General features: G+C 37.9%; 1 protein-coding gene across 5 annotated transcripts in view; it reads left to right on the top strand.

The window, feature by feature from the left end:
* scml2 (Scm polycomb group protein like 2) overlaps positions 1-8734 on the top strand; it is a 33193-nt gene extending 24459 nt beyond the window's left edge. For 3 of the 5 annotated variants that reach the window (XM_079844607.1, XM_079844609.1, XM_079844608.1), the window contains exons 12-15: positions 924-1049; positions 3080-3322; positions 5906-6069; positions 7248-8734. In XM_079844607.1, the coding sequence (XP_079700733.1) occupies positions 924-1049; positions 3080-3322; positions 5906-6069; positions 7248-7370 (656 nt within the window). In that variant the 3' untranslated portion in view covers positions 7371-8734. The remainder of the gene's footprint in view (positions 1-923; positions 1050-3079; positions 3323-5905; positions 6070-7247) is intronic. The other 2 variants (XM_079844610.1, XM_079844611.1) reach the window with 1 other exon arrangement.
* The last annotated feature ends 15573 nt before the right edge of the window (positions 8735-24307 follow it).

Genomic DNA, 24307 nt, shown 5'->3' with positions numbered 1-24307 from the left:
TTACGGAAGTGAGAGCGGAGTTGCTGACAACTCAATTCAGCAGTTCAGAATCGATTCTTTCTTATGAGAGACGACAACTTTTTGTTGTGCAGTTTGATATTTAACCTCATCTTTCCCTCGGGTCATTTTGACCCGAAACTCATTTTTAATTATTTTTTTAAATTGATCGTTCATCCAATTACTTTTTTTCACACTTGAACCACGAATACACAAGAAATGATTGACTGGATTCAAGGACTTTTGTGGTTTAAATTGAAAAAAGTAACAAATCCTTCCCTGGTGGGTCAATTTGACCCCAATAGGAATTAATGGAATTCGAATATAAAACATAAAACTTTACTACATTTTTTTTTTAAATATAATGTCTACATGTGTATCTTAATGCATACTGAAATTAACTGACTTTAGGACCCAGCGGAACAGCTGATTTGCTCCATATAGAGCTATAAGGACATCTAGAGGCAAGAGTCATGATATATCATGTTATATTATTTTCCCCAAAGAGGTCGGCAAAGACACCCAATGTAAGATATTTTGAGCTGAATTAAAAGGGTTATGCATGAAAGTGTGAGTTGTTTTGAATTTAAGTTGAAAAAATTTGCTTAAATTACTAATTTATTTAATGATAAATTGTATTAATAATAGAAAAAAATATTATCAAAATGAAAAAAAGCTTTCAAATAAGTATCATTTTTGGGCTTCGGGTCATTTTGACCCATGACGGAAGGATTTGTTACAAAGTGCGAGGGAAGGATGATGGTTAACTTTGTACACTCACTAAGACTGCATGAAAGGGAATATTCGAAAAAGCATAATAGGGGCTTTTTTTAATACATTTTTTTACTAAATCTAGCTTGTGATTTTTTTTTAAATTCTGTGGTCTTCCAGAAGTCATCTATATCTGCACTTTTCCTCTGTTGCAGTGAAAGAGGAGACATCAGAAGCTCTGTCCGTAGCGCGAGGTACCAGACGTTTCAACCGAGATTCAGCTGCCTACGCCGCTGCCCTGTCACCGAAACTACAGAGAACAGAAGCTCTGCCCTCAGACGGTACAATCCATGTTTTTGCTTGTTCGTATCGATGAGTGAATGTTACAGATTGAGTGTTTATGCCACACTGGCTGCAGCAGGTCCTGGCCAGCTCTGATTGGTCGAACTTAAGGTGAATGGAGGCCGGGGTTTTCTTATTAACTGCAAAAAATAAAACCATTAATAATGCAGACAGACTCCTAATTGAATCGTCTACATTGTAACTAATTAAGTGTGTGATTTTTATTAGGGTGAGAATAACCTGCCAGTTTGGTTTTTTTTTTTTTTACTGCTGTGGGTGATTTTTATAATTTGCCAGACGTGGGTGTTGTGTGTTCAGCTCTCATGAAATGTCTCGTAGATAAAGCTCATTGCCACAAATTGAAGATAAAGTTAATTCTCAAGTGTTTAGCAGCATTATAAAATAGCTTTTGTAGTGTTCGTATGTCAATGTCAATGTCAATGTCAATTTTATTTATATAGCACCATTTCCACAACACATGGTTGACCAATGTGCTTTACATAAGACACACAACACTGGCGCAGTAAAGATAAAAGTAATAATAAAAATAAAAGTGTAAAAATAAAAAGTACAACAACCATTTAAAATAAATTAAGGTAAATAAAAACTATATATAAAGTCATGGTAAAACACAGTGCCTCAACCAGAAATGAAAGCTTTGTCAAACAGATAGGTTTTTAATCTTGACTTAAAAGTGATCACAGAGGGAGCTAATCGAATAGAAGAGGGCAACTCGTTCCAAAGTCTTGGGGCGATAGATGAAAACGCACGATCGCCCCTGGACTTCAACCTCGTCCTTGGTGTAAACAGTAATCTCTGGTTTGATGACCGAAGAGATCTTGTTTCACTGCGTTCAATAAAAAGTTCAGAAATATACGAAGGGGCTATACCATGTAGTGACTTAAACACGATTAATAAAATTTTAAAATCAACTCTATAGCGTACATGTGTATTAGAGGACAATTATAACCTCTGAGACATGTTACTACTTGTTACATCAGATATCTATTCATGCAGAACACAAGAATCCTGTACTACATTTATTTGTTTGTGTTTGTTCAATACTGTAGGTGTGTAGACATGTAGTCTCAAGCGTGTAAGTTAAACCTTCTATGACCCTGTAGTTGTTCATATACTTCCAAAAGTGTGGATACAAGTAGTCATTCTTCATTATGACTATTTTCCACATTCTAAAGTCAGCAAAACTATGAAATGGGAATATAGGATTTATGTAGTGACCAAAAATGTTCAACTATCTTATATTTCAGCTTTATGAAAGCAGTGACAAGTAGCCACAGCTTCATTAAGTACATCCTGGGATGCTTTTTAAATGGTATATTCATCCATTCAATTGTGTAAAATTTGTTTTGTCAAGAAATTCATATGTAGGCGCAATTTAAAATTTCTCAACTCATTTTAAGCATTTTAAAAGATCATGAGAAACATTAATTTGTCAACCTTTGACTACCCTTGTGTATTTTTTGGGTGGGGGTGTCGGTAAGGTTTTTAAATTTTTTTTTTTTTTTTTTAAATATATTAATTTTATTTAGCAAGGATGCATTCAATTGATAAAGTGACAGTAAAGCTTTTACATTGTTACAACATGTTTCTCTTTCAAATAAATGCAGTTCTTTTTCATGTATTCAATGACCTAAATATTCAATATTTAAAAAAAATTGTTTCATCATATGACAATGATTTCTGAAGGATCATGTGACACTGAACACTGGAGTAATGATGCTGAAAATTCAACTTTGCCATCACAGAAATAAATAGCTTTTTAAAATGTATAAAAATATAAAACCATTTAAAAAATATATAGATAGATAGATAGACAGAAATTTCACAATATTTTAATGTATGTTTTATCAAATTAATGCAGCTATGGTGAGCATAAGAGTCTTTTCAAAATCTGTGTGTATGTATACCTGTAGTGTATACATGTATGCATTTCAAACCATATATTACCAAATAATGACATTCATGACCTTAGGTATTAATGAAAACATTTCACTTCACTCTGTGACAGAAACCATTGCCCATGCTGAAAATGGTACCACCACAGAACAGCAGTTCTCAGAAGAGTCAATGGACTCTGCCTCCAATACGGTCGCCCCCCGGCCCCCCGCACTACGGAACACGTCTGAGTATCACCCCCTGGCCGGAAGCAGCCCACACTACCCCTCTCACCCCCCACCCCTCCGCAGACTCTCCTCCAACCCCTCTGAGCTGGGGCCTGCACGCACACACAGACGAGTGGAAGGTAGGCTATGTAAGAACGCTTTGTTTAAACACCTTCACACACACTATTAAGAACCATGTAAGATTGCTTGGAAATGACCAAACTTGTTTATTTATTTTAAACAGCCCTAGTGCCCTCAGATTTATAGGCAACATTTTTTACTCACTCTTTCATAATATGCACTATAGTGCCAACAATTTTGGGACACCCCTCCAAATCATTGAATTCAGGTGTTCCAATCACTTCCATGGCCACAGGTGTATAAAATCAAGCACCTAGGCATGCAGACGCTTCTACAAACATTAGTGAAAGAATGGGTCGCTCTCAGGAGCTCAGTGAACTCAAGTGTGGTACTGTGATAGGTTGCCACCTGTGAAATAAGTCAATTTGTGAAATTTCCTCACTACTAAATATTCCACGGTCAGCTGTTAGTGGTATTAAAACAAAGTAGAAGCAATTGGGAACAACAGCAACTCAGCCACGAAGTGGTAGACCACGTAAAATCACACAGAAATCGCCAACTTTCTGCAGTCAATAGCTACAGACCTCCAAACTTTGTGTGGCCTTCAGATTAGCTCAAGAACCGTGTGTAGAGAGCTTCATGTAATGGGTTTCCTTGGCCGAGCTGCTGCATCCAAGCCTTACATCACCAAGTTCAATGCAAAGCATCAGATGCAGTGGTGTAAAGCAAGCCGTCACTGGACTCTAGAGCAGTGGAGATGTGTTCTCTGGAGTGAGAATCACGATTCTCTGTCTGGCAATCCGATATACGAGTCTGGGTTTGGTTGCCAGGAGAACGGTACTTGCCTGACTACATTGTGCCAAGTAGGGGGGTTGTTTTTAAGAGGTTGGGCTTGGCCTCTTAGTTCCAGTGAAAGGACCTCTTAATGCTTTAGCATACCAAGACATTTTGGACAATTTCATGTTCCCAACATTGTGGGAACAGTTTGGGAATGGCCCCGTCCATAAAGACATGGATGAGCGAGTTTGGTGTGGAGGAACTTGACTGGCCTGCACAGAGACTCAACCCGATAGAACACCTTTGGGATGAATTAGAGCGGAGACTGCGAGCCAGGCCTTCTCGTCCAACATCAGTGCCTGACCTCACAAATGCACTTCTAGAAGAATGGTCAAAAATGCCCATAAACGCACTCCTAAAACTTGTGGAAAGCCTTCCCAGAAGAGTTGAAGCTGTTATAGCTGCAAAGGGTGGGATAACTCCATATTAAACTCTACGGATTAAGAATGGGATGTCATTAAAGTTCATGTGCATGTAAAGACAGGCGTCCCAAAACTTTTGTCAATATAGTGTATTTATAATAAAACTTGTATATAATTCTAACAGATCATTATGCACAGTTGATTGGATGGTTGTGGTTTGCTATTGCTGTGATCTTGTGTGATTTGATAGCTAGTCACATCCTCGTGCCAGTAAACACCTCATCAGAGAAGAGATGTTGTTGCAAGAGGGATCGGAAGCTATTCTGAATAAAGATTACGAGGGCACAGGAATTAAAAAAAAGATGAGCACAGATAAATAATTTCTAATAAATACTGGTGTTCCATAAAATAAGAATTGTTCATATTGTGGTGACATTTATATCATTATTTTATGCAGTTAGAAATGTCATGACACTTTAAACTACTGATCTGTATATAGTTTATGTTTTTGATGATTTATTAATGATATATATGAGTTACTAATTTATCGAATCATTGGAAGTCTTTTTGGGGTTTTGAGCTTTTCGTGTCTGTGCTGGTTGGCATTACTCTTGTTTGAGCCCTAAAAGCAGAAGAGTTTCTTTGTTCAACTCCCTCAGAATGCTTTCGCTCTGGCAGCTTGGCTTACGCGATCACCGCTGCTCTTCAGAGACTTGGATCTATTTCTATCGTGGGATAAACACCCATATCAGTTCCGCACAGAGTGCTTGTGTTGAGGACCAGATGTATTTTCTCTAATCAAATGTCAAATGGCACAATAGGCTTTGATATGGATTAAAGCCTGTTAGCGGCTCAGGGGGCCATATTTATTTAAATAGCATCCCAGAGTAGGAGTGATGTTTGGGGTTCAGTTTTATTTTTCCATATTAAAGCGACTGAGAGCAGGACCGTCAAGTAGGCACTGATTCTAGACCAGCACTCCCATTCAGGAAAGCATAATGTTCAGTTTCCCCAAAAAATATATAAATCGGTCAATTGTGGGGTTTTTTGACCTTCTAGCATGTGATATTTTTAGTTGTGGGCTATATTTGAAATGTGAATAATATTGTTATAATATAAAAATTCAGCAGTTTTAGTTGTGGGCTATATTTGAAATGTGAATAATATTGTTATAATATAAAAATTCAGCAGTTTTTTTTTAATAAACCTATTAAGTTCATGCATTAAGTATTAATACATAATTATTAATGTACCCTTATTAAAAAGTGTTACCCATTTTGTCATATCATATGTATTTTGGTGCCCCATTTGCAATTATAATCCAAACAAATCCATATGTGCAAGCAAAAGCCTTTTTGTAGTTGCCATATTTACTACCCATAAGTTACCCTGTTAGTGTGCTAGTGTTTTGCCATCTTATGGATATTTATCTTAATTTGTTTTGTTTGCTAGCTGCTAGCTCAACCACTGGTCCTGATCATCAAGCAGCCGAGAAGGATCCCTCCAAAACGTCCAAGAAGTGTCCGTCATCCTGGAGTATAGAGGAAGTAATGCAATTTGTGCGCGATGCCGATCCACAGGCGCTGGGCCCACATGCAGAGCTCTTTAGGAAACACGTGAGTTATGCTTTTCTTGATTTCTTTGTTTCAGGTTAAGACATAGTTACAGGGCTTAACTTTTTTGCTCAACAGCCACTGTGGTTAGTGGTTTTCCAAAGTTGCTAACCACTCAGCCTTTTCACTGGCCACAATTTTGACATCTATACCATGGGGAAAAACTGCCATATATATTTTGAAATATCATCTCATAATTTGGCAGAAGGTATATTAGGCTGCTGTCTCTTTAAGACCTGACTCACAGATGCATTTTTCTCAACTGTTTAGGTTCACTTAACGTAACTGACTGCATTCACGTGAATACTCGCCAAGATCAGCATTTTGACATTATTTTGTGTGTATTTGACCGCTTAAGTGCAATAAGCAGAGAGGCAGCTTTATGTACGCATACTTTGTGAGCACAAAATCTGCGGGAACAAGTCAAATTATGTACAATACATGCAATCCCACGCTGAAATTCAAGCCCTGTAATACCAACAATATAGCCTGACAAGCCAGACCCACATCAAGATGTTGGGTCTGGGAACTCACCAATGGCAGGGCTAAATCCGAGGGGCGGGATAAACGGTTGTCTTTCAAGTTCCCTCTGCACGCAATAGGATTGATTGATTGATTAAACGTTCGGCAAAACTCCGAACACATCTTTCTTTCTTAAGAATGACTTCAGTGCTGTTTTTTGTTCTTTTCTCAAAGAAAAGCTTAACTCCAACTCTTCCAGAGTCGTGGCCAAAGCTTATTTGAAAGACTGCTGTTCGCCAGCTTCTTTGTTTACAAGTAGCACACGGAACCACGGCAACTCTGCCGTCATCATGTTAAGCCCGCCCACCGACTCTATACACATTGTGATTGGCCTGACCAGAGTTTGGTTTTTCCAGCTCGCAAGCCAACGGAGAGTTGCTAGACTATTAGATTTGCTGCCGCTAGAGTGCGTCTAGATTTCTAGGCTACCGACAATATTCATCCAGAGCAAATGAAAGGAGTGAGTGAGGGGATCTATATATTTTTATATATAAAATTCAACTCACCAAAGTGGCTAATAGTGACTTGCTGGACACGCTGAAATCAATCCACCCACATTTGGTGGGTTGGCGGGTATTAATGTCAAGCCCTGCTTGCATAGCTTTTTCATGTTTTATATTAAATAGTAGACATTATAATGGATTGATTGTTTTCCACAGGAGATTGATGGCAAGGCCTTGATGCTTTTACGGAGTGACATGATCATGAAGTACATGGGGCTGAAACTTGGTCCTGCTCTCAAACTTTGCCATCACATTGAAAGACTCAAACAGGTGAAATAGTGGCTGGAACCTTCTGAACAAAAACACAGAGGATCCACTAGAGGGCAACGGAGGAAAACGCAGGTCCACTCTATTTCAGAGTCGACACCAAGAGACTTCAGTAAAGATTCATGGATATTTATTACCCGTGAAATGGATGGTCAAAGGTCTAACATACTGACCTACTTCACCTGTACTCATTCCCGCTGGCTTAAATGGTGGGGCAAAAACTGACCAGCCAAATATTTCCTTTTTTGTGGCTAAAACAAATGCAAAAATGAACATCATCAGATTGACTTGTTAAAACTGCCTAACTTGCATTGACACTGTGCAACCAAGGATGTTAACAATGTCTCAGTGTTAAACTGCAGCTACAGATCTCAGTACCTCAGTGATGTGATGTGATGTGATGCTCTGCGTTTACAGACAATGGGAGAGAAAGCTGAATCCCAAAGGATTTCACTGTGTTCATGTGTTGTGTCTGGTACTCTCTACACACACAGACAGCTTGACAAATGTTCACTTTCCACTGTATTTTACTGTTGAAGACATATTTGACATTTATGCTTTGGACAATATGAAGGGTTTTGGTGCCAGTCAATCAAATTTTATTGTTCACCATTTGGCATAGTTTATTTAATTGGACATATTTTCATTTATTATTATTTCTTTGACATTGGAATTGAAATGGTCATATTTCAAAATGTACTACTGTTTCATGAAGTAACAGAGAAGAAAATAAAAAATATTTTTAAAGTGATAAAAACCAAAAATGGTTTTGTTATGGTCTATAAAAAGGCACCAGTTTTAAAAGCACAAACATGTCATTACTATTGCTCTTTAACGCAAGATAATTACTCAGGACACTTGTACAATACATTTTCATTTGTTCATATTTTGTTGTCACGATGTGTTTTCCCTCTAAAGAAAACGGACTATATTAATGTCCACACCAGCACTTCAGGTGACCCCCATGAAGGCGGACATAATGTCACACGGTCCTGAAAATGTAGAGGTTTATCTGCATGGAGAATGAGAACGATGTACGGAGCATGCAGCAATTCCAGAAATGTATGTGGTTCTGTTTGTGTATATCATACAAATGTGTATTTAGTTCAGTGTTCTATCATTCAGTGCTTTTTTGTTTTAATTTAATAGGTAGAGACCGTTGCTTTTTTGAGCACATTGTGTCTGTTTATATAATTAACAATGGATTTTGTGACTTTGGGGGATGGAGCCTTTTTGTTATGATACACATTTATATACATGCATTTTTAGCTCCTTTTAGATACACTGTGTTTACTTTGCTCTTATACTCAGGTTAAGATATTTTGTATTTACTTATTTGAACACTTTTCTACCATTTTGAATAAATAATTACATTTATAAAGTTGTCCGTTTCAATGTATTTTAAGTGGTTTAGATTTAATATTTTCATGATATAAATTAATTTCATGAACAAGGAATCTCAAGGACGAGAAAGTAATTTGCTTTGTTGAGTGAAAAATGTTTCCAGGATATTGTCTCCCATACTAAGTCACCCTGAGGGCAAGCAGGGAAGACCGTTAATCCATAATAAAAAAGCCCTTTCATTTCACACCGCAATCTTACTGGTGGTCAATTTACATACAGACAAAAATGTATATTATTATTATTATTATTATTATTATTATAATCTATATTACAATGAACAAATTAATTATAACAATATAAAACAATCTCTCGCAGAAGCAATATGTTTCCTGGTAATGCTATTGCTATGGTATTTACTCTTAACGGCACAATATGTAAGATTTTTGTTTACAAGAATGTTTAAATCTAGAGAAATAAGCTATTTTAACAGGGCACGGACCGATTTCCGGTTTCATTTTGTAGAAACTAGAAGTCGACCGATTCATCGGTTTTGCCGATAGTTGATTGGTGGAACAATCGGTTATCGGCAAAAATTCTCACTGATAGTTTTCCCGTGTTGCGTCGGTTGCTGGAGCGGCTGAGACGTGTGCGCTGTTATTACACAGTACAAGAGCTCTGAGAAGGGTCTGTTGGCATTATATAGCACCAGAGCGACCTCTAGAGGCGAAAAAAAAAATTGTGTTGTTTACATTACCACCAGAGCACATGCTGCACAGAGAGTGCTGACACTTCAGATGTTTAAAACACGCCAGCGAAACGGTATGAATACAGAGCACTACAGTACTTGTTGCCAAATCATTATAAAGTAATTAATTTCTTGACTAGATGGTGCATTAACAGGTAAAGAACAGCAGTGTGTGTTTGTCCTGGGAGGACGCTAACATTAGCAGTACCTCAAGCAGTTAAAACAATGTTATAAAAACACACGCAAGTCCGACCCAAATGTTGCACATATAAAATTAGTGATGTGAGAAAGCAAACTGTATCGTCATGCTGCCGACAGAAACATGAATAAAGCAGAAGCGCATTCGTTTTTTATTAGATAATCTCCTTCTAAAAAAGCAGACTGTTTGGATTTGTATGAAATGGTAACACTACAATAAGATTCCATTTGTAACATTGACTAAGGTTAATAAATGCTGTGGAAGTATTGTTCATCGTTAGTATGTTAATTTCAACATTAAATTGTTTGAATTTTTATCTGTTAACCTTGGTTAATGCACTATGAACTAACATGAATGATCAAGGTACAATTCTATTGCTCATATTAATAAATGCTGTAAAAATGTATATTGCATAAAGCTTATAGTTCATGTAAGCTAATACATCCTTGTTGCATAGGAACTTGCATAGTGTTACCTATGAAATGTACATGTATGTTTCTAGGTTATAGGTAAAGAAACAAATTTGACCTGTAATATTTTAATGTTTAAATAATTTTCTGAAGAATTTGTTACGTTAGAACTTCTCATTTTAATATTCATATTTATATGTTTTTAATTTAGCACATTTTCAAAGTTCAGCACTGTTTTAATTATGTTTTTTTATCCAGTAGGCTAGCCATTTAAAAAACTATCGGTCGATTAATCGGTTATCGGCAAGTGCGGTCCAACCTAGTTATCGGTATCGGTAAAATCCACTATCGGTCGACCTCTAGTAGAAACCATGGAAACACCAAAGACGCTTTAATATATTATGTTTTATTAGACAGGTGAGCAACTGTTTGGATACATTTATCCACAGGAAACCAATCATTGTTATATAGCTCAACACAGTTAGTCTTATTGTTTAAATCTCGTTTTCTTGATTTACCGCGAGTGCCATGTTGTACCATGCCTAATATCAATCTAGCTTACTGCAGTGTACTCATAGTAGCCGCCGAGCGAAAGCACAGAGTAGCATTATAACATAACCTTCAACACACTCAAATGTATCTAGTATGACTGTGCTGCCTTAACCCACATACGCATGAGCGGAAGAAGCGGAAGCCCTCGTCTTAGGCATAATAAAAGCTCTGTGAAATCAAGGCATCATCAAGCTACGCCTTTGTTTTCAATAAGCGACCTCTAGCGGCAAAAAATTACATATTGTGGCTTTAAGTGGTTATTTACTGAGTTGAACTCAAGAATTGAGATGAAGGAATAAAATTCCACAGAGGTGTGCAACAAATTCTGTGCAACTGCAACTCTGATACATGTTGTTGATTTAACTTCCCATTTTCCACTTTGTGCACGGTATACAGTTTCCATGCTGGAAAGAGGCACACGATCATTCCCAATCCCCGAATGGTGTCTCCAGCAGAGGAGGTTAAGCCCAGGGTAATAGGCCCATTATGGGCCGCCCATATGTAACTGTTTAGAAGAAAATTGCAATTGTAAATGCAGCCTGCGGTGCATTTATCTCTGGAGAACACGCATATGTTCACACATATAAAATAGGTAACATCCCCAAATTTGGCCACTTTCCACTGCAGCATTAATGTAATATGTAAATCAATCTGATAGCTCAGACTGCATTTGACTTTCCTGATAAATAGATGATTTAATATTTAATATTTTTCTAATCAAGCTAGCCTATGGGAAGTTAACATGAAATACAACATTCAATCCAAAAATTATACTAAACAGAATGTTCTTTTATAATCATTAAAAATGAATTTAATATATTATTAATACCACCGCAGCTGACTCTACAGAGTGAAAGAGTCCATTTACAGAACAAAGGAGATTCTTTTTAGCGAATCAAAAATACACAGCGCATGGTCCGATTCCCGAACGAATGACTAATGATTCAGTTCTTTTCAGTGAATCACTTTTGAATAAACTCTTTAAAAATGTGCCTGTGGACTGCTATTCCACAGAAATAAGCAAGTGAATAAAAAAATGTGATAAAATTGTCATCCGTCTCTATTTGTGTAAACCTTTGGAAAATAAACACCATTAAAATGCTTGCCAAGAACTCTAAATAAACACATTGGGATCTTGCAAGGAAATTACAATGTCATTCACTGGCTATTTTGCATTTTCCTGGAACAACATTCCTGTCTGAAATTTCCGTCCTAACCATATCCCTACTCCTAAACCTAAATACCATAAATTATTCCTAAAATCAATAGGTGATGATGGTGAATGATGTAGAAGCATCAAACCCTGATTGTAAAGGCTTACTTGAAATAAATTGTAAACTTGTCCCTCAAATCTGATTGGTTGAATGAAATGTTTTACTTGGCAAAATCTGGTTTTGCGGCTATAGAACCTTCTAAATACCAAAACCATAAAGGAGAAGAAAAAAAAACTATTATAAGGAGCATTACACAGGAAATGTATAAATGCAATTACATTTTTTCAAATCAATAGGAGTAATATAATCCAATTTAAATCATTCTTACATACATTCGTAGGAATTAATATACATGTGTATTTATTCTATAGCTTACCATAGGGCAGAATTTATTGATGTTTTGGAAAATTAAATCCACATAAGCTATTGGTTATCAATAATATAAATGAGTAATATTGAGCAGATGTTAGAGCTGCCTTGGGTTAAATGGCAAAGAACAAATCTGAGGAGAGGAGACAGGCCTTTCAAACTATCACGAAAAGTTTGTGCTTTGACAATTCTTAAAAGATCTGCAGTGGGATTTAATACTATCATGAATCTCATATGGTCAAAGAAGAGAAATCCTTCTTCCATTTTCAATTTTATAAAATAGGATATCAGTATAGTAGCTCAGAGATGGCACAGAGGCAAAAGTCTTCTCAAATCAGATTCATTTAATCTAGTGAGAAATTACATAAATCAGATATGTTAGGGTCCAAAAGTCTAAAAGCACTAGTGAAAATGCTTCTGAAAAAAAAAAATCTTTAAAAATAAGCATAACAGTTTAAGTGAAATGTTGAAGTGGAAAATGTACATGATTTTCCAAATGTCTTGGTGTTTGGTTTACTTTCAGGTTAAATAAATATATATATAAATATAAATATTTAAAATATGTATCCATTCATTTTTCTCTTTATTTCTTGCATTGAAATGGATTACTTTCAATCTGGCCTCCACAAGTTTTTTAACCCGTCGTGTTCACTGTTGTGAGACTAAATGTTTACTTCACAGCCAAATACATGGATCACAAAGCAATAAACTCCAAAGTGTACCAAAGGAGAACTGTGGACATGATGGGAAAGTGCAGATCATATGCACAATGTTCCTGTTGCCAAAGCAGAGTGGATTCAACTTCATATTTGGAACTTAATGTTTTCCATGTGGAAAGTTAAATAATCCATTGTGACTTCACAAGGATTTATGGAGAAAATACTCTATGAAGAGCTTAAAAAAACACAAATGGGAATAGGTGAACGTCATTACACAAAGTACAACATGTTTGTTGATCCTGGAACTACATTCCAATCAACCAATCAGATTTGAGGAACAAGCTTACCTTTTTGTCAAGTTTAGGGTTATAACATAGGTTAGGTGCTTCTATTACATCAATCTTATTCAGCTACACTATATTGCCAAAAGTTTTGGGACGTCTGCCTTTACATGCACATGAACTTTAATGATATCCCATTCTTAATCCGTAGGGTTTAATATGGAGTTGGCCCACCCTTTGCAGCTAAAACAGCTTCAACTCTTCTGGGGAGCGATCCTCCAGGTTTAGGAGTGTGTTTATGGGAATTTTTGACCATTCTTCTAGAAGTGCATTTGTGAGGTCAAGCACTGATGTTGGACAAGAAGGCCTGACTCGCAGTCTCCGCTCTAATTCATCCCAAAGGTGTTCTATCGGGTTGAGTCTCTGTGCAGGCCAGTCAAGTTCCTCCACACCAAACTTGCTCATCCATGTCTTTATGGGCCTGCTTTGTGCACTGGTGCGTAGTCATGTTGGAACAGGACGGGGCCATCTCCAAACTGTTCCTACAATGTTGGGAGCATGAATTTGTCCAAAATGTCTTGGTATGCTGAAGCATTAAGAGTTCCTTTCACTGGAACTAAGGGGCCAAGCTAGCCTGGTTAAAACCAGACCATTCTCAGTAGTAACTGAGTTATGGTCTGGCAAAGCTTCATAGACAAATCATTTCCAAAGGGGCGTCACCAACGGGTGTAGCTCAAATGCCTCTGGGCGCAATTGGATAGACCTAAAACCAATCAGAGCGATGAGGGAGATGACGTATGCAGGGCGACGGAGAAACATCTACTCTGGCCGTTTCTCAATATGCGTACTTGTCTGTACCACTGTCTATGGTCTGTACTTGTGTTCTCAAATAGGAAATGTCACCGGTTTCCATTTCAGAAATCTGGTCACCTTACCTAAACCACATATTAAAGGTCCCATGGCATGGCATTTTTCTATTATTTTATAGTGTTTTCTGAGGTGTACTTATATTATTAGTATGATTTTTACATCATAAAATGTCATAATTTAGAAATAAAAGGCATTTTTTCTATACTGCTGTTTGCCCTGTGGCTGAATGCCCTGCTTCAAGAGGCGTGTCTGCTGTGAGACTTCAGTAAAAACGCCCACTGTTGTGATTGGCTGACATCTTTGCATTTTAAATGAGCGGAGGGGGCGTGGTTTAACGAGGCACGAGCAGGCACGAGTCTGCCAGAGAGACGGATGGACCTGTGTTCACTTCTCATCAGTTCTCTCAGCATGTCTCAGTTCAGGGTGAACTGTTGTAGTTACTAGCATATACTTCAGGTTATTAGTTTATTTCTAGTCGGAGGGGCTGTCACTCGTGTCAGAAAGTTAGTAACTTTAGTAAATTATGGATCAGCGCTGACTCGAGACGCGAACCGTTTAGAACGATTCAGTCCGATTTGGTGAACTGGTTCGGTTCACTAAAAAGAACCGATTCAAAAGAATGATTCGTTCGCGAACCGGACATCACGGAGACGAAGCGATTGCTAACAAAGTTATTTATAGTAACTACTGAGTTATGAGAGCGCTGTCAGTCAGCGCGAGTTTATTGTGTTTGTATCTGAGAGTTCTGAATAAACACGAGTCCCAGTCACACCGAGTCCTCTTCATCATTATTCTACCAACTTTGTAACACATGCAATGTACCATTACAGCGAGATGAACGAGTTAGTAAGTGTTGAGTATAGCATTATTTCTAGATATGTTCCAATCATATGAATAGCGTCATTGACGCGCATTGAGTAACGTTACACAGCGCAAACAAAAACACAACAGCTGTAATCGAATGTAACGTTAATCCAGTTTATTGTGGGGAAAGCTGGCTAGCCTAGCCGGATACCCTCACGCTTACCCCCCTTCTGCTTAATCTCACGCCGCGTTTGGCTCCTCCGCTGTGGGCCAGATGCAGTACTGGGGGTCGGGGATGTTGGAGGCCGAGCTTCGGCGTGCGTGAAGTTTATCTCTAAAGATGTGACTGCTGATGTTAAACAGAAAAGACTGTATGCACATTTTAGAACAGATAGACGCGACAAGGACGTACAAAAACACTGACTCACAAGATAGAAAACACGAAAACACCGTTCTGTCGGGAGAGAGAGAAGCCGCTGCGTGTCCACAAATAATAAATAATAAGCTACACATAAGAAATCAATGATTTCAACTATCAACTGAAGAAAGACTTCTGTTTTCATTTGTACATCCAAACACTGAGAAACTGCCAGTGTTCACTCGTTCACAAGTAACGTTAATGATCTCGAGTGTTTGCATGGGCGTGCCAGATTCTCTGGGCGGGGGAAAGGGAGGAAACCGCTCCTGCTTGGACGTCAAACCAGGAGACTTCAGGATTGGCTCGTCTGGCCTGTCATTTTCTCAAAGGCAGAGAGAGACAGCCAGAACTCGGGTTTACACCGATCAACATTTCTATCCACTTGGGGACAATATTCAGGCTAGGGGAACTCATATTAATGTTGAAATACCTCATAAAATGAAAATTTCATGCCATGGGACCTTTAATGTTTAATTATTTTTAAAATGTAAACGAAAAGAGGCAGGGTGTTTTATACTTCGTTTTATTATAAATATATAAGATAATGAATGTAGGCCTAACTACGCGTTGCCTGAACCACATGTGTGTGGCTAATATGTGTAAGTTTTTTTTTTTTTATGAAATGAGGCAGTGGTGTTTTATGACATATTTTGTACGCAAACTTCTGACTTGCGTCTGTGACTTACCAAGTTTGACTCCGGAGAATGAACTCCCGATGACGGTAACAGTTAATATTAAACATATTATAGCCACACAAATGTAGTGAAGGCAATGCATATTATCTTCAATGCATGTATATAACAAAACAAAATATTAAAAAAACCCGGCCTCTTTTCGTTTACATTAAAAAATAAAAACATGTAATATGTGTGCATAATATAGGCTATGATTATCACTGTAATACAATGAGATATGACATAAAACAAAACCCAGTCTCTTTTTGTTAAATGATAGTTTAATGCGTGATCAATATCCATTCTAAAAGTATAAGTAAAAGGTATAAGAAGCTATACAATACATAAAGCAATTCCGTCAAAGAACGATAAAGTTTAATAGCTTGCAAATATAAAGTTATGAAACTTCACTTTGCCCTCAGACAAAACGATCTGTCAGGGAACAATTTATAGATTAATGAGAGCAAAGATCAGTCAAGTCATCAGTTAGATCTACACAAGACGAATCATATCTTCACATCAGAGCCAGCGGCAGACGGCAGAAGGACTGGCCGAGGAAAGGCGCTTCTCGGTGGGGTTGAGCAATTGAGCGGCAGATCAAATTTTCAAAAAGGCGGTCTCTTTATAAATAAACCACAGATTTGAGCTTTAAAAACAACAACATTCTCGCCTGAAAAGGACTTAAAACTATATTTTGTGAAACATTAACACTACCAGAGGGCTCTCGCTAAGACAAGCAAGCTGGTATCAGACTTTTGCCGAATCCAGTCGGTAAGACAGCGATAACATCTTTTTTAGATATGAAGGCTTCTAGTGTTGTTCTTTGCTCTGGTTTTAACGGAATGGAAAAGTTTAAATCGCTTAAAACAGCCGCGATAGCTGATAGTGATGTTCCACTGCTGCATCCATCTTTGTAGTCAGTGTACAGAATCTGCTTCACTGTCGCTGCGCTGTCGTCATCGTGTAAAGCCCGCCTCAACGATTCTGATTGGTGCCTCGATTTCTAGGACTTAGAAATGGGCTCTTTGCCAGACTACTTGCAGAGCAAATCTAAATTTGCCGGAAGTTGTCTGGGTTTTCCGAGGCTAGGGCCAAGCCCAACCTCTTAAAAACAACCCCAAACCATAATCCCCTCATATTTACACTTGCCACAATGCAGTCAGGCAAATACCGTTCTCTTGGAAACCGGCACACAAAGTTTGGAGGTCTGTAGCTATTGATTCTGCAGAAAGTTGGCGACTTCTGCGCTCTGTGCGTCTCAGCATGCGCTGACCCCGATCTGTGATTTCACGTGGTCTACCACTTTGTGGCTGAGTTGCTGTTGTTCCCAATTGCTTCCACTTTGTATACCACTAACAGTTGACCGTGGAACATTTAGTAGTGAGGAAATTTCATGAATGGACTTATTGCACAGGTGGCAACCTATCACAGTACAACGCTTGAATTCACTGAGCTCCTGAGAGCGACTCATTCTTTCACAAATGTTTGTTGAAGCGTCTGCATGCCTAGGTGCTTGATTTTAGACACCTTGATTTTATACGCCATTTAAGGGATTGAACACCTGAATTCAATGATTTGGAGTGGTGTCCCAATACTTTTGGCAATAGAGTGTATAATGGGTCGGGTTAGGATGGATGCTGCGACAGATAATGTGATTTCGGCATATAGAAACGGTAAACTAATATACATGAATATAACCTTAATGGTGGCCTTTTTTACAGACAGGGTTGGGACTACATTCGGACATGAATGTCGTTCCAGGATCAACAAAATATGAATACTTTTTTTGAATTTAGTATTTTTTCATGTCAATTTTTAGAGCATAAGAAACAAAAGGGATTTTTTTTTTTTGAAAAATTATATTTTATTCATGTTATGCTATGTCCTTGTAAGTGGACAGCAGGACAGGACAGGACATTCAATGCAATGCATCTATACACTGTCTCTAATATGCATATTAATGTGTTCTCGGAGCAACAAACAGTAATGTAATACAACAAAAAGTAGTGTAATAATGGAAGTAATAGTTGGCTACATTTTCATAATAATATCTAATATTTTATATGAATATTGATATGTACTTTCCTGTCTTCTAAAATGCATGAATTCAAAGCCCTGTTTTGTAACAGAAAGTTTTTTATTAGAAACCCCATAAAATGTTCATGAGATGTTGATTTATAACAAACAATTTGAAGATTATTCAGATTTAATTGATAATTACAAAATATTACAAAATATATATATTTACGTAAGTGCGCTAAATTTGATCATTCAGTCATTTTTAAAGATCAAGGAGAAATTGTTGTCCTGGTGAAACCTCAAAACATCTGAAATCTCTAAAAAAGCCCTGAATGTGCTCTTTACAGGACATCCAGACTTAAAACTGACATGTATGGTTAATTTGAATTCATTTCAAAGAAGAGGACCTTCTAAAGGACCTAATTCCTTTAAAGAAATATTGAGGATCTTTTTATTATCTTTACGATATATGTGAGCAAATAATGTGCAGTGCAAACAAATAGAATAACTCTGCATACACTGACCATTCTTTATCTCATTCTAATCATGAGACATTACATGCTATTATCAGTAAGGAAATATTGACATTCAAGTTCAAATACATTGTGTTCTTGCTTTGTGTCTATTCAAACCTTTTTGACTTTGACTTTAAATTCTTCCAAACTGAAACATTTCAGTGGAACAAGTCTGTAATAAGGCAAGTTAAAGAGATACGTTTAAGATGTCTTTAAAATCTCTCATTTACAATAGCCTGTTAATTGTGAACAGAAACACTCTTTCCTTTTGACATTTTTCTGAAGTTGGCAGTTCAGGTGCTGTTTTAATCAGTCCTATCTATGTTGTCAAATTAATTTATCATAGCAGCAGCGCTTCTTAAAATTGCATCACTGGATAGAAACAGCAGTCTTGCAGAAAAGCCAGCTCAGTCTGTCTGATAGCTGATGTAGTGACTTAACTTTAGGACGGCCCCTTCTGTGCTGTTCTATCATCTGTCACTGGAACAAAGAGTTTGTCAGAAGTGATGGTGGTCTGTTGCCTCATGTCACCTCTGGTCTCCTGCCTCTGAAAGACCCATTGTCCCACATTCAACCCTTAAAGGCTGCCATGACCTTCAATAATGCTGTGCACCAACCTCAGGGGCCAGAGGGTCTACCTCTGACTAACACCCTCCAGCCATATCTCGTCTGGCGCTTAATTACTTATCAATGGCTCTTGACTAATCGCTTAGATCATGGGGGCTCAGTGACATCTCACTCACATATGAACAATGTTGGGAGTAACGCGTTACAAAAAAAGGCTAATGCATTACAGTAACATATTACTTTTAGCTGTAATGCAGTATTGTAAGACATTACTAATCAATTTTCAGTAATATTTTACTCTGTACATGTTCAGTAACGCTTGCGTTACAACACTTTTAGCCCAAAATTTAATTGTTCAAAAAACAAAAAACAACAACAACAAAAACAGCAAGACCGCGAGACATTAACAAATGAAAAATGCAAGTAATTACCTGTTCGTGGTCAGTCAATAGCCGCGTTTGGTGTCCAAGTTTGTAAATAAAGACTAAATGGTGCACTTGTATAGTGCTTTGTTTATTTCATTCATCTCCCTCTTGCTGGTGTAGCCTACCTTTGTATTGTGTGACATGATAGTCCAGTGAAGGTGTGTTTGGGGCGGGTTTTACAGGAGTGCCGCGAGGCATGAATTCAGCCTCTGTGCTCGCGCTGGCCAGTGGAAAAGCGGCTAAGGAAGGCTTAAAGGCTCTGTTGTTTCAAAGAATAGCATCGAGTATACCTCCCCAAACGGACGAGGCACGTGCGCAGTCAGCGGAGGCTCGCGCTGCGGAGCCAAACGAAAGTATAAACAAGGCTTAATGGATGAAGATAGCAGAAGACTGAACATTCGCGAGATGTTTGTCAAAGATAAGGACAAGAAGAACGTAATAGTCCAATGCAAATGAAGTCAAAATGCAACCTTTGTCTAAAACCGAAAGAACTATCGACGTCGTGAAATAGCACTAGCAATAAAAATAAAAAAAACATCTCTTGCACTTTGTGCATGACGGTTCTGTGTTGTGAACCTCTAGCATTTAAAGAGAATAAAATAATGACAACATAAGAAAAGAACAAATCTGCATATTGTCATGGCATTATAGTTTACTTACAGTTCTGTTGTGTCTAATGTTACAGACCCAAGCTATTCCCAGATATTGCCAGATAATCACTTTACCTCTACCATACTTTTAACAGACTTGGATCATCTGTGATTCATCCTTTCTTGCATTGTCTTGAGCCTTCACTTTGCCAATTATATGCTATATTAATAGCCTGGATAGCCCACAGTCATTATGCTACATCATATCGCCTTCTACTGGATGTAAAATGCTCTGTACATTTTGTCATTTTAGAATGTTAAGTTCTACTTCTGTAGTTGTTTTGGTGAAAGTAACACAAAAGTAATAAAGGAGTAATGTAACGCATTACAATTCTGAGACAGCAATATTGTAAGGTAAAGAATTACTTTTAAATAACAGTAACAAGTAATCTATAATGTATTACAGTTTGGAAGTAACTTGCACAAGTTACACTGCATATGAATACAGTTTTTTTTTGTTATAAAAAATGTAAAACTGGAATTAATACAATTTTAAAGGATTATTATGCTGAATATGCAAGTTAAATCATTATATCTGTTTGCGTAAAGACGCGGTTTTATATAAAAGGTACGATTGTTAGAGTGTTAATAAAGGGTTCATAAAAGTTAATTTTACCTGCATATGAATAATGAGTTAATTTAATCAGCTTATTTACTCTTAAACGTATGTCACCTAAGTTTAAGCGTAAGTACGCTGATAACCTCAACTTTCGATTCCAAAAACAGAGGTAAGCTAATTTTCAGGGTATATAAGTAGCCAAAGCAACTCACTCTCTGAACAACCTGCAGGTTATGTTCCAAGGTTAGTTTGCTTAAAGGGGACATATAATGAAAATCAGACCGTGTTTAAGTGCTATATACAAACAAGAGCAGTGAGGTGACTGCAAACCACGCCCCAATCTTGCAATGTTCAAGAAAGAGAATCCACATTTCAGCATCAAGATCTTAGTCTGTTTTCAGATGATCATAGGAAGACCAAGATCTGATCTTCTTCCTTGCCTAATAATTGAACCAGATCAATATATTTTAAGTTCTGTGAGGGGATATATTCACAGAGACAAAGAGATGGACGCAACGGTCTAATTACGCTACCCTTAAAATTTTAGATCTCTTAGAAATGTGATGTGCTTTACTAATACAACTATGCCAAGTAAGTGCAAGACAATATAATGCAATTTAAAAAGTTGCAGTTGCAGCTCTGGAAAATGGTGGCGCTGGAGATTAAAGGGTTCCTGATGGTTTCACCCTTAATTCTTCACCTTAATTCTTAAATCTTTTGCGGTTAATAGGTGTCTTTTCTCCGCCACATGTTTTTGTCTGACCCTGCTGACCCAACGAGCATTTCACTGTCCAATGGTCACGCCTTAACTGCAATGTCTAGTATTGCATTAGTATTGCATCCTTCTCATGGGCATTTAATACTTTTTGACTTTTCAGTCGGAGTTAAATCTCTTTTTTGGCTCAATTTATCTGTAAAAGAAAACATGCCTAATAATTCTGCACACCTGAATATAAGGTGATTTTCATTTCCAGCCTTCATGAACAATTATATATCACTTATACATTATTAAATACTAAATCAATAGTAGTTATTAGGATTACTGTGGTTTGGAATTGGTCAAATGTGCCTGGAAAAAAAAATATGATCAGAAAATCAACGTGCCTAATAATTCTGCACTCCCTGTATGTTAAAACTATAACACACTTCTAATTAAAACTATAGTAAATAGTAACGCTTGTGTCTGTAACAGGGATGACAAAAATATCAAAACATGAGGTAGATAAAATAAAAAAATATCATAGCCTGAGATGTATAATTTATTTTCATTTTAAGGTGTCTTCATTTCATGGATGTTTAAGAAAAATAGATTAAACTTATTTTATATTTAAATTTTTCAAAGTTGAAAAGGCACTGATTTCGTGGAAGGACCCTATAATCAGGTCTACCAACCCAGAAAATGTCAAAAAAGGACAACCCAGTAACTCACCCACGGCACGGCGCCACTATTTTTTTCTCTCAAGCGACAATGGTGAACAGGTTTTTTGTGTTTTGACCATAGACTGTAAAAAAATAGTTTTGACATGGCTTTGACAGTTTAAAAACAACAAAAAATCTGAAAGAGAAGTTACTCACGAGACTTGACGTCTGCCAGTTGTCTGTGTGCGTGTGCTTCAGGTAGGTTAAAGGCCCATTTATACTTCTGCGTCGAGTGTACGCCGTAGTGTACGCCGTAGGCTACGCGCGTAGCCGACGCCGTCGTGAGCATTTATACTTCTGCGCTGTTGTCTGCGTCAATGTGCAATTCCACATGCAGACGCTAGAAGGCAGTGTCCTCGGGCATGTTGGTGTAATCAAGACAACAGCCGAAGAAGAAGCAGCTTGATGTGTAGAATCTGTACATTCATGTCGGAATATCAGCAGCAGTGAGAGAGCGGCTTTTCTTGCAGCTTGAGTTGTTGTATCTAATACAAATTAAGCATCTCTAGTTGATTAGTAAAGTTAAATAAGGCGATCTGGCGCTGGAATGCATTTGTGAAATCATGCGGAGCTCGTGGCCGCTGTTTTCACTAGCGGTGGCTCAGCAAGCGATTGTTGTTGTGGAGACTTCATTCACGAAATATACCCTAATGTGTCCCTGTTCTTGATATACAATTACTGATTAACATCTTTGGATTTAATGAGAAAATAAATAAACTATATTCAGCGGATCTATGTATTTATTTACTACCATAAAGAATCGCTGGACTGCAAAATAGTGTGTTATAGCAGACGTAAGGAACTATCATCCAATTTCTGGACACACACACACACACAGTCTCCTATCGCAGATTTTTTATTTATTTATTGACCTGAGGGAAGGGTTCTGGCAGACCAATCACAGCGCTTGCGGTCCGCGTAGAATTGACGCGTTGTTACATTTTTGGAGAGGTGCGCGTCAGGCTACGGCGTAGGGTACGGCGTAACCAACGCGTCTATGTAGGGTACGCCGTACCCTCTGCGTGCACTCGACGCAGAAGTATAAATTGGCCTTAAGTGCGCTCAGAAAACGATCCATTAGAAGATTAAACTAATAGCTTTAAAACGCGTGGAAACTTTAATGATGAAAGAAGAACTATGCTATCTGTGAGAGTGATTGCGATATAGATAATAAACAAAACCAAGCAGATGTCTTGTTAGTATTTGGCAGAGAATCCGATTGAGGCAGAAACTGTGTGGAGAGGGGGCGGCATGCAGCTGCTAATTTGCATTTAAAGGCACATGCACGAAAACAGCCTTTTCTTGACTGTTGTCAGAAATGTGTATTTACCGTAGACTGTAAAAAATAGATGTAGTGTTCGTGACGTCACCCATAGGTTTCTGAAGAGAGTTTTTGAAGCCTCAAAGTCGGGCGTTGCCATCTTGGCACCACCACCATAGACCGTTAAAAAAATATGGACGAAGCAACTTCAAAGTGAAGCCGCCGGAGGTCCGAATATGGCCCTGACATCTTGTGCAGATTTGGGACCAGAGTCTGCGCAGTAGAGAGCAGGAAGTAGAGCTGAGATATCAAAAGCCCGCCCACACTCTCGCAGATGCAGAACAATTCATTATGTTGGTGTGAAATAAACAGTTATGGAAATGTAGAAATTAAAGCTAAAGCTCCAATCTCCTCCCAAAAAAAGTCAGTTGGTGCCTCAGTGACGACTTCACTCAGAGAAGCCGTCAATCTCAGCTGTCAATCATGACGCCACACCCCCCCTTTTTATAGCATCGATATCTAACTAAAACCAAACTTATTTTAAAAAACGATTAAGACCTATACTGGGATCTGCAATCAAGACGTTTTGGCTTCAGTTTTTAATACGAGTGCGGCAGCCTTGGTCACCGCGTGTCACTCCCGGAACTAAAAATGGGCAACGAGGCGGGATATGGCTGGAGCTGAGGTGACATGATGACTAACAGACAGCAGACAAACGAAAATCCACCTGTCACTCAAAGTGGCCACGCCCTTAAAGGAACACTCCACTTTTTTTGAAAATAGGCTCATTTTACAAGTCCCCTAGAGTTAAATCGTTGAGTTTCACAGTTTTTGAATCCATTCAGCCGATCTTTGTATCTGCCGGTAGGACTTTTAGCATAGCTTAGCATACATCATTGATTCTAATTAGCATCTCATTCAAAAAATGACCAAAGACACTTTCAATATTTTTCCTATTTAAAACTTGACTCTTCTACAGTTACATCGTGTGCTAA

Source organism: Gobio gobio (assembly GCF_949357685.1).
Source record: "Gobio gobio genome assembly, chromosome: 19".
In the NCBI taxonomy this organism is placed as follows: domain Eukaryota; kingdom Metazoa; phylum Chordata; class Actinopteri; order Cypriniformes; family Gobionidae; genus Gobio; species Gobio gobio.
The sequence above is the reverse complement of the archived record's forward strand: the minus strand, read 5'-3'. Positions and strand labels throughout refer to the sequence as shown.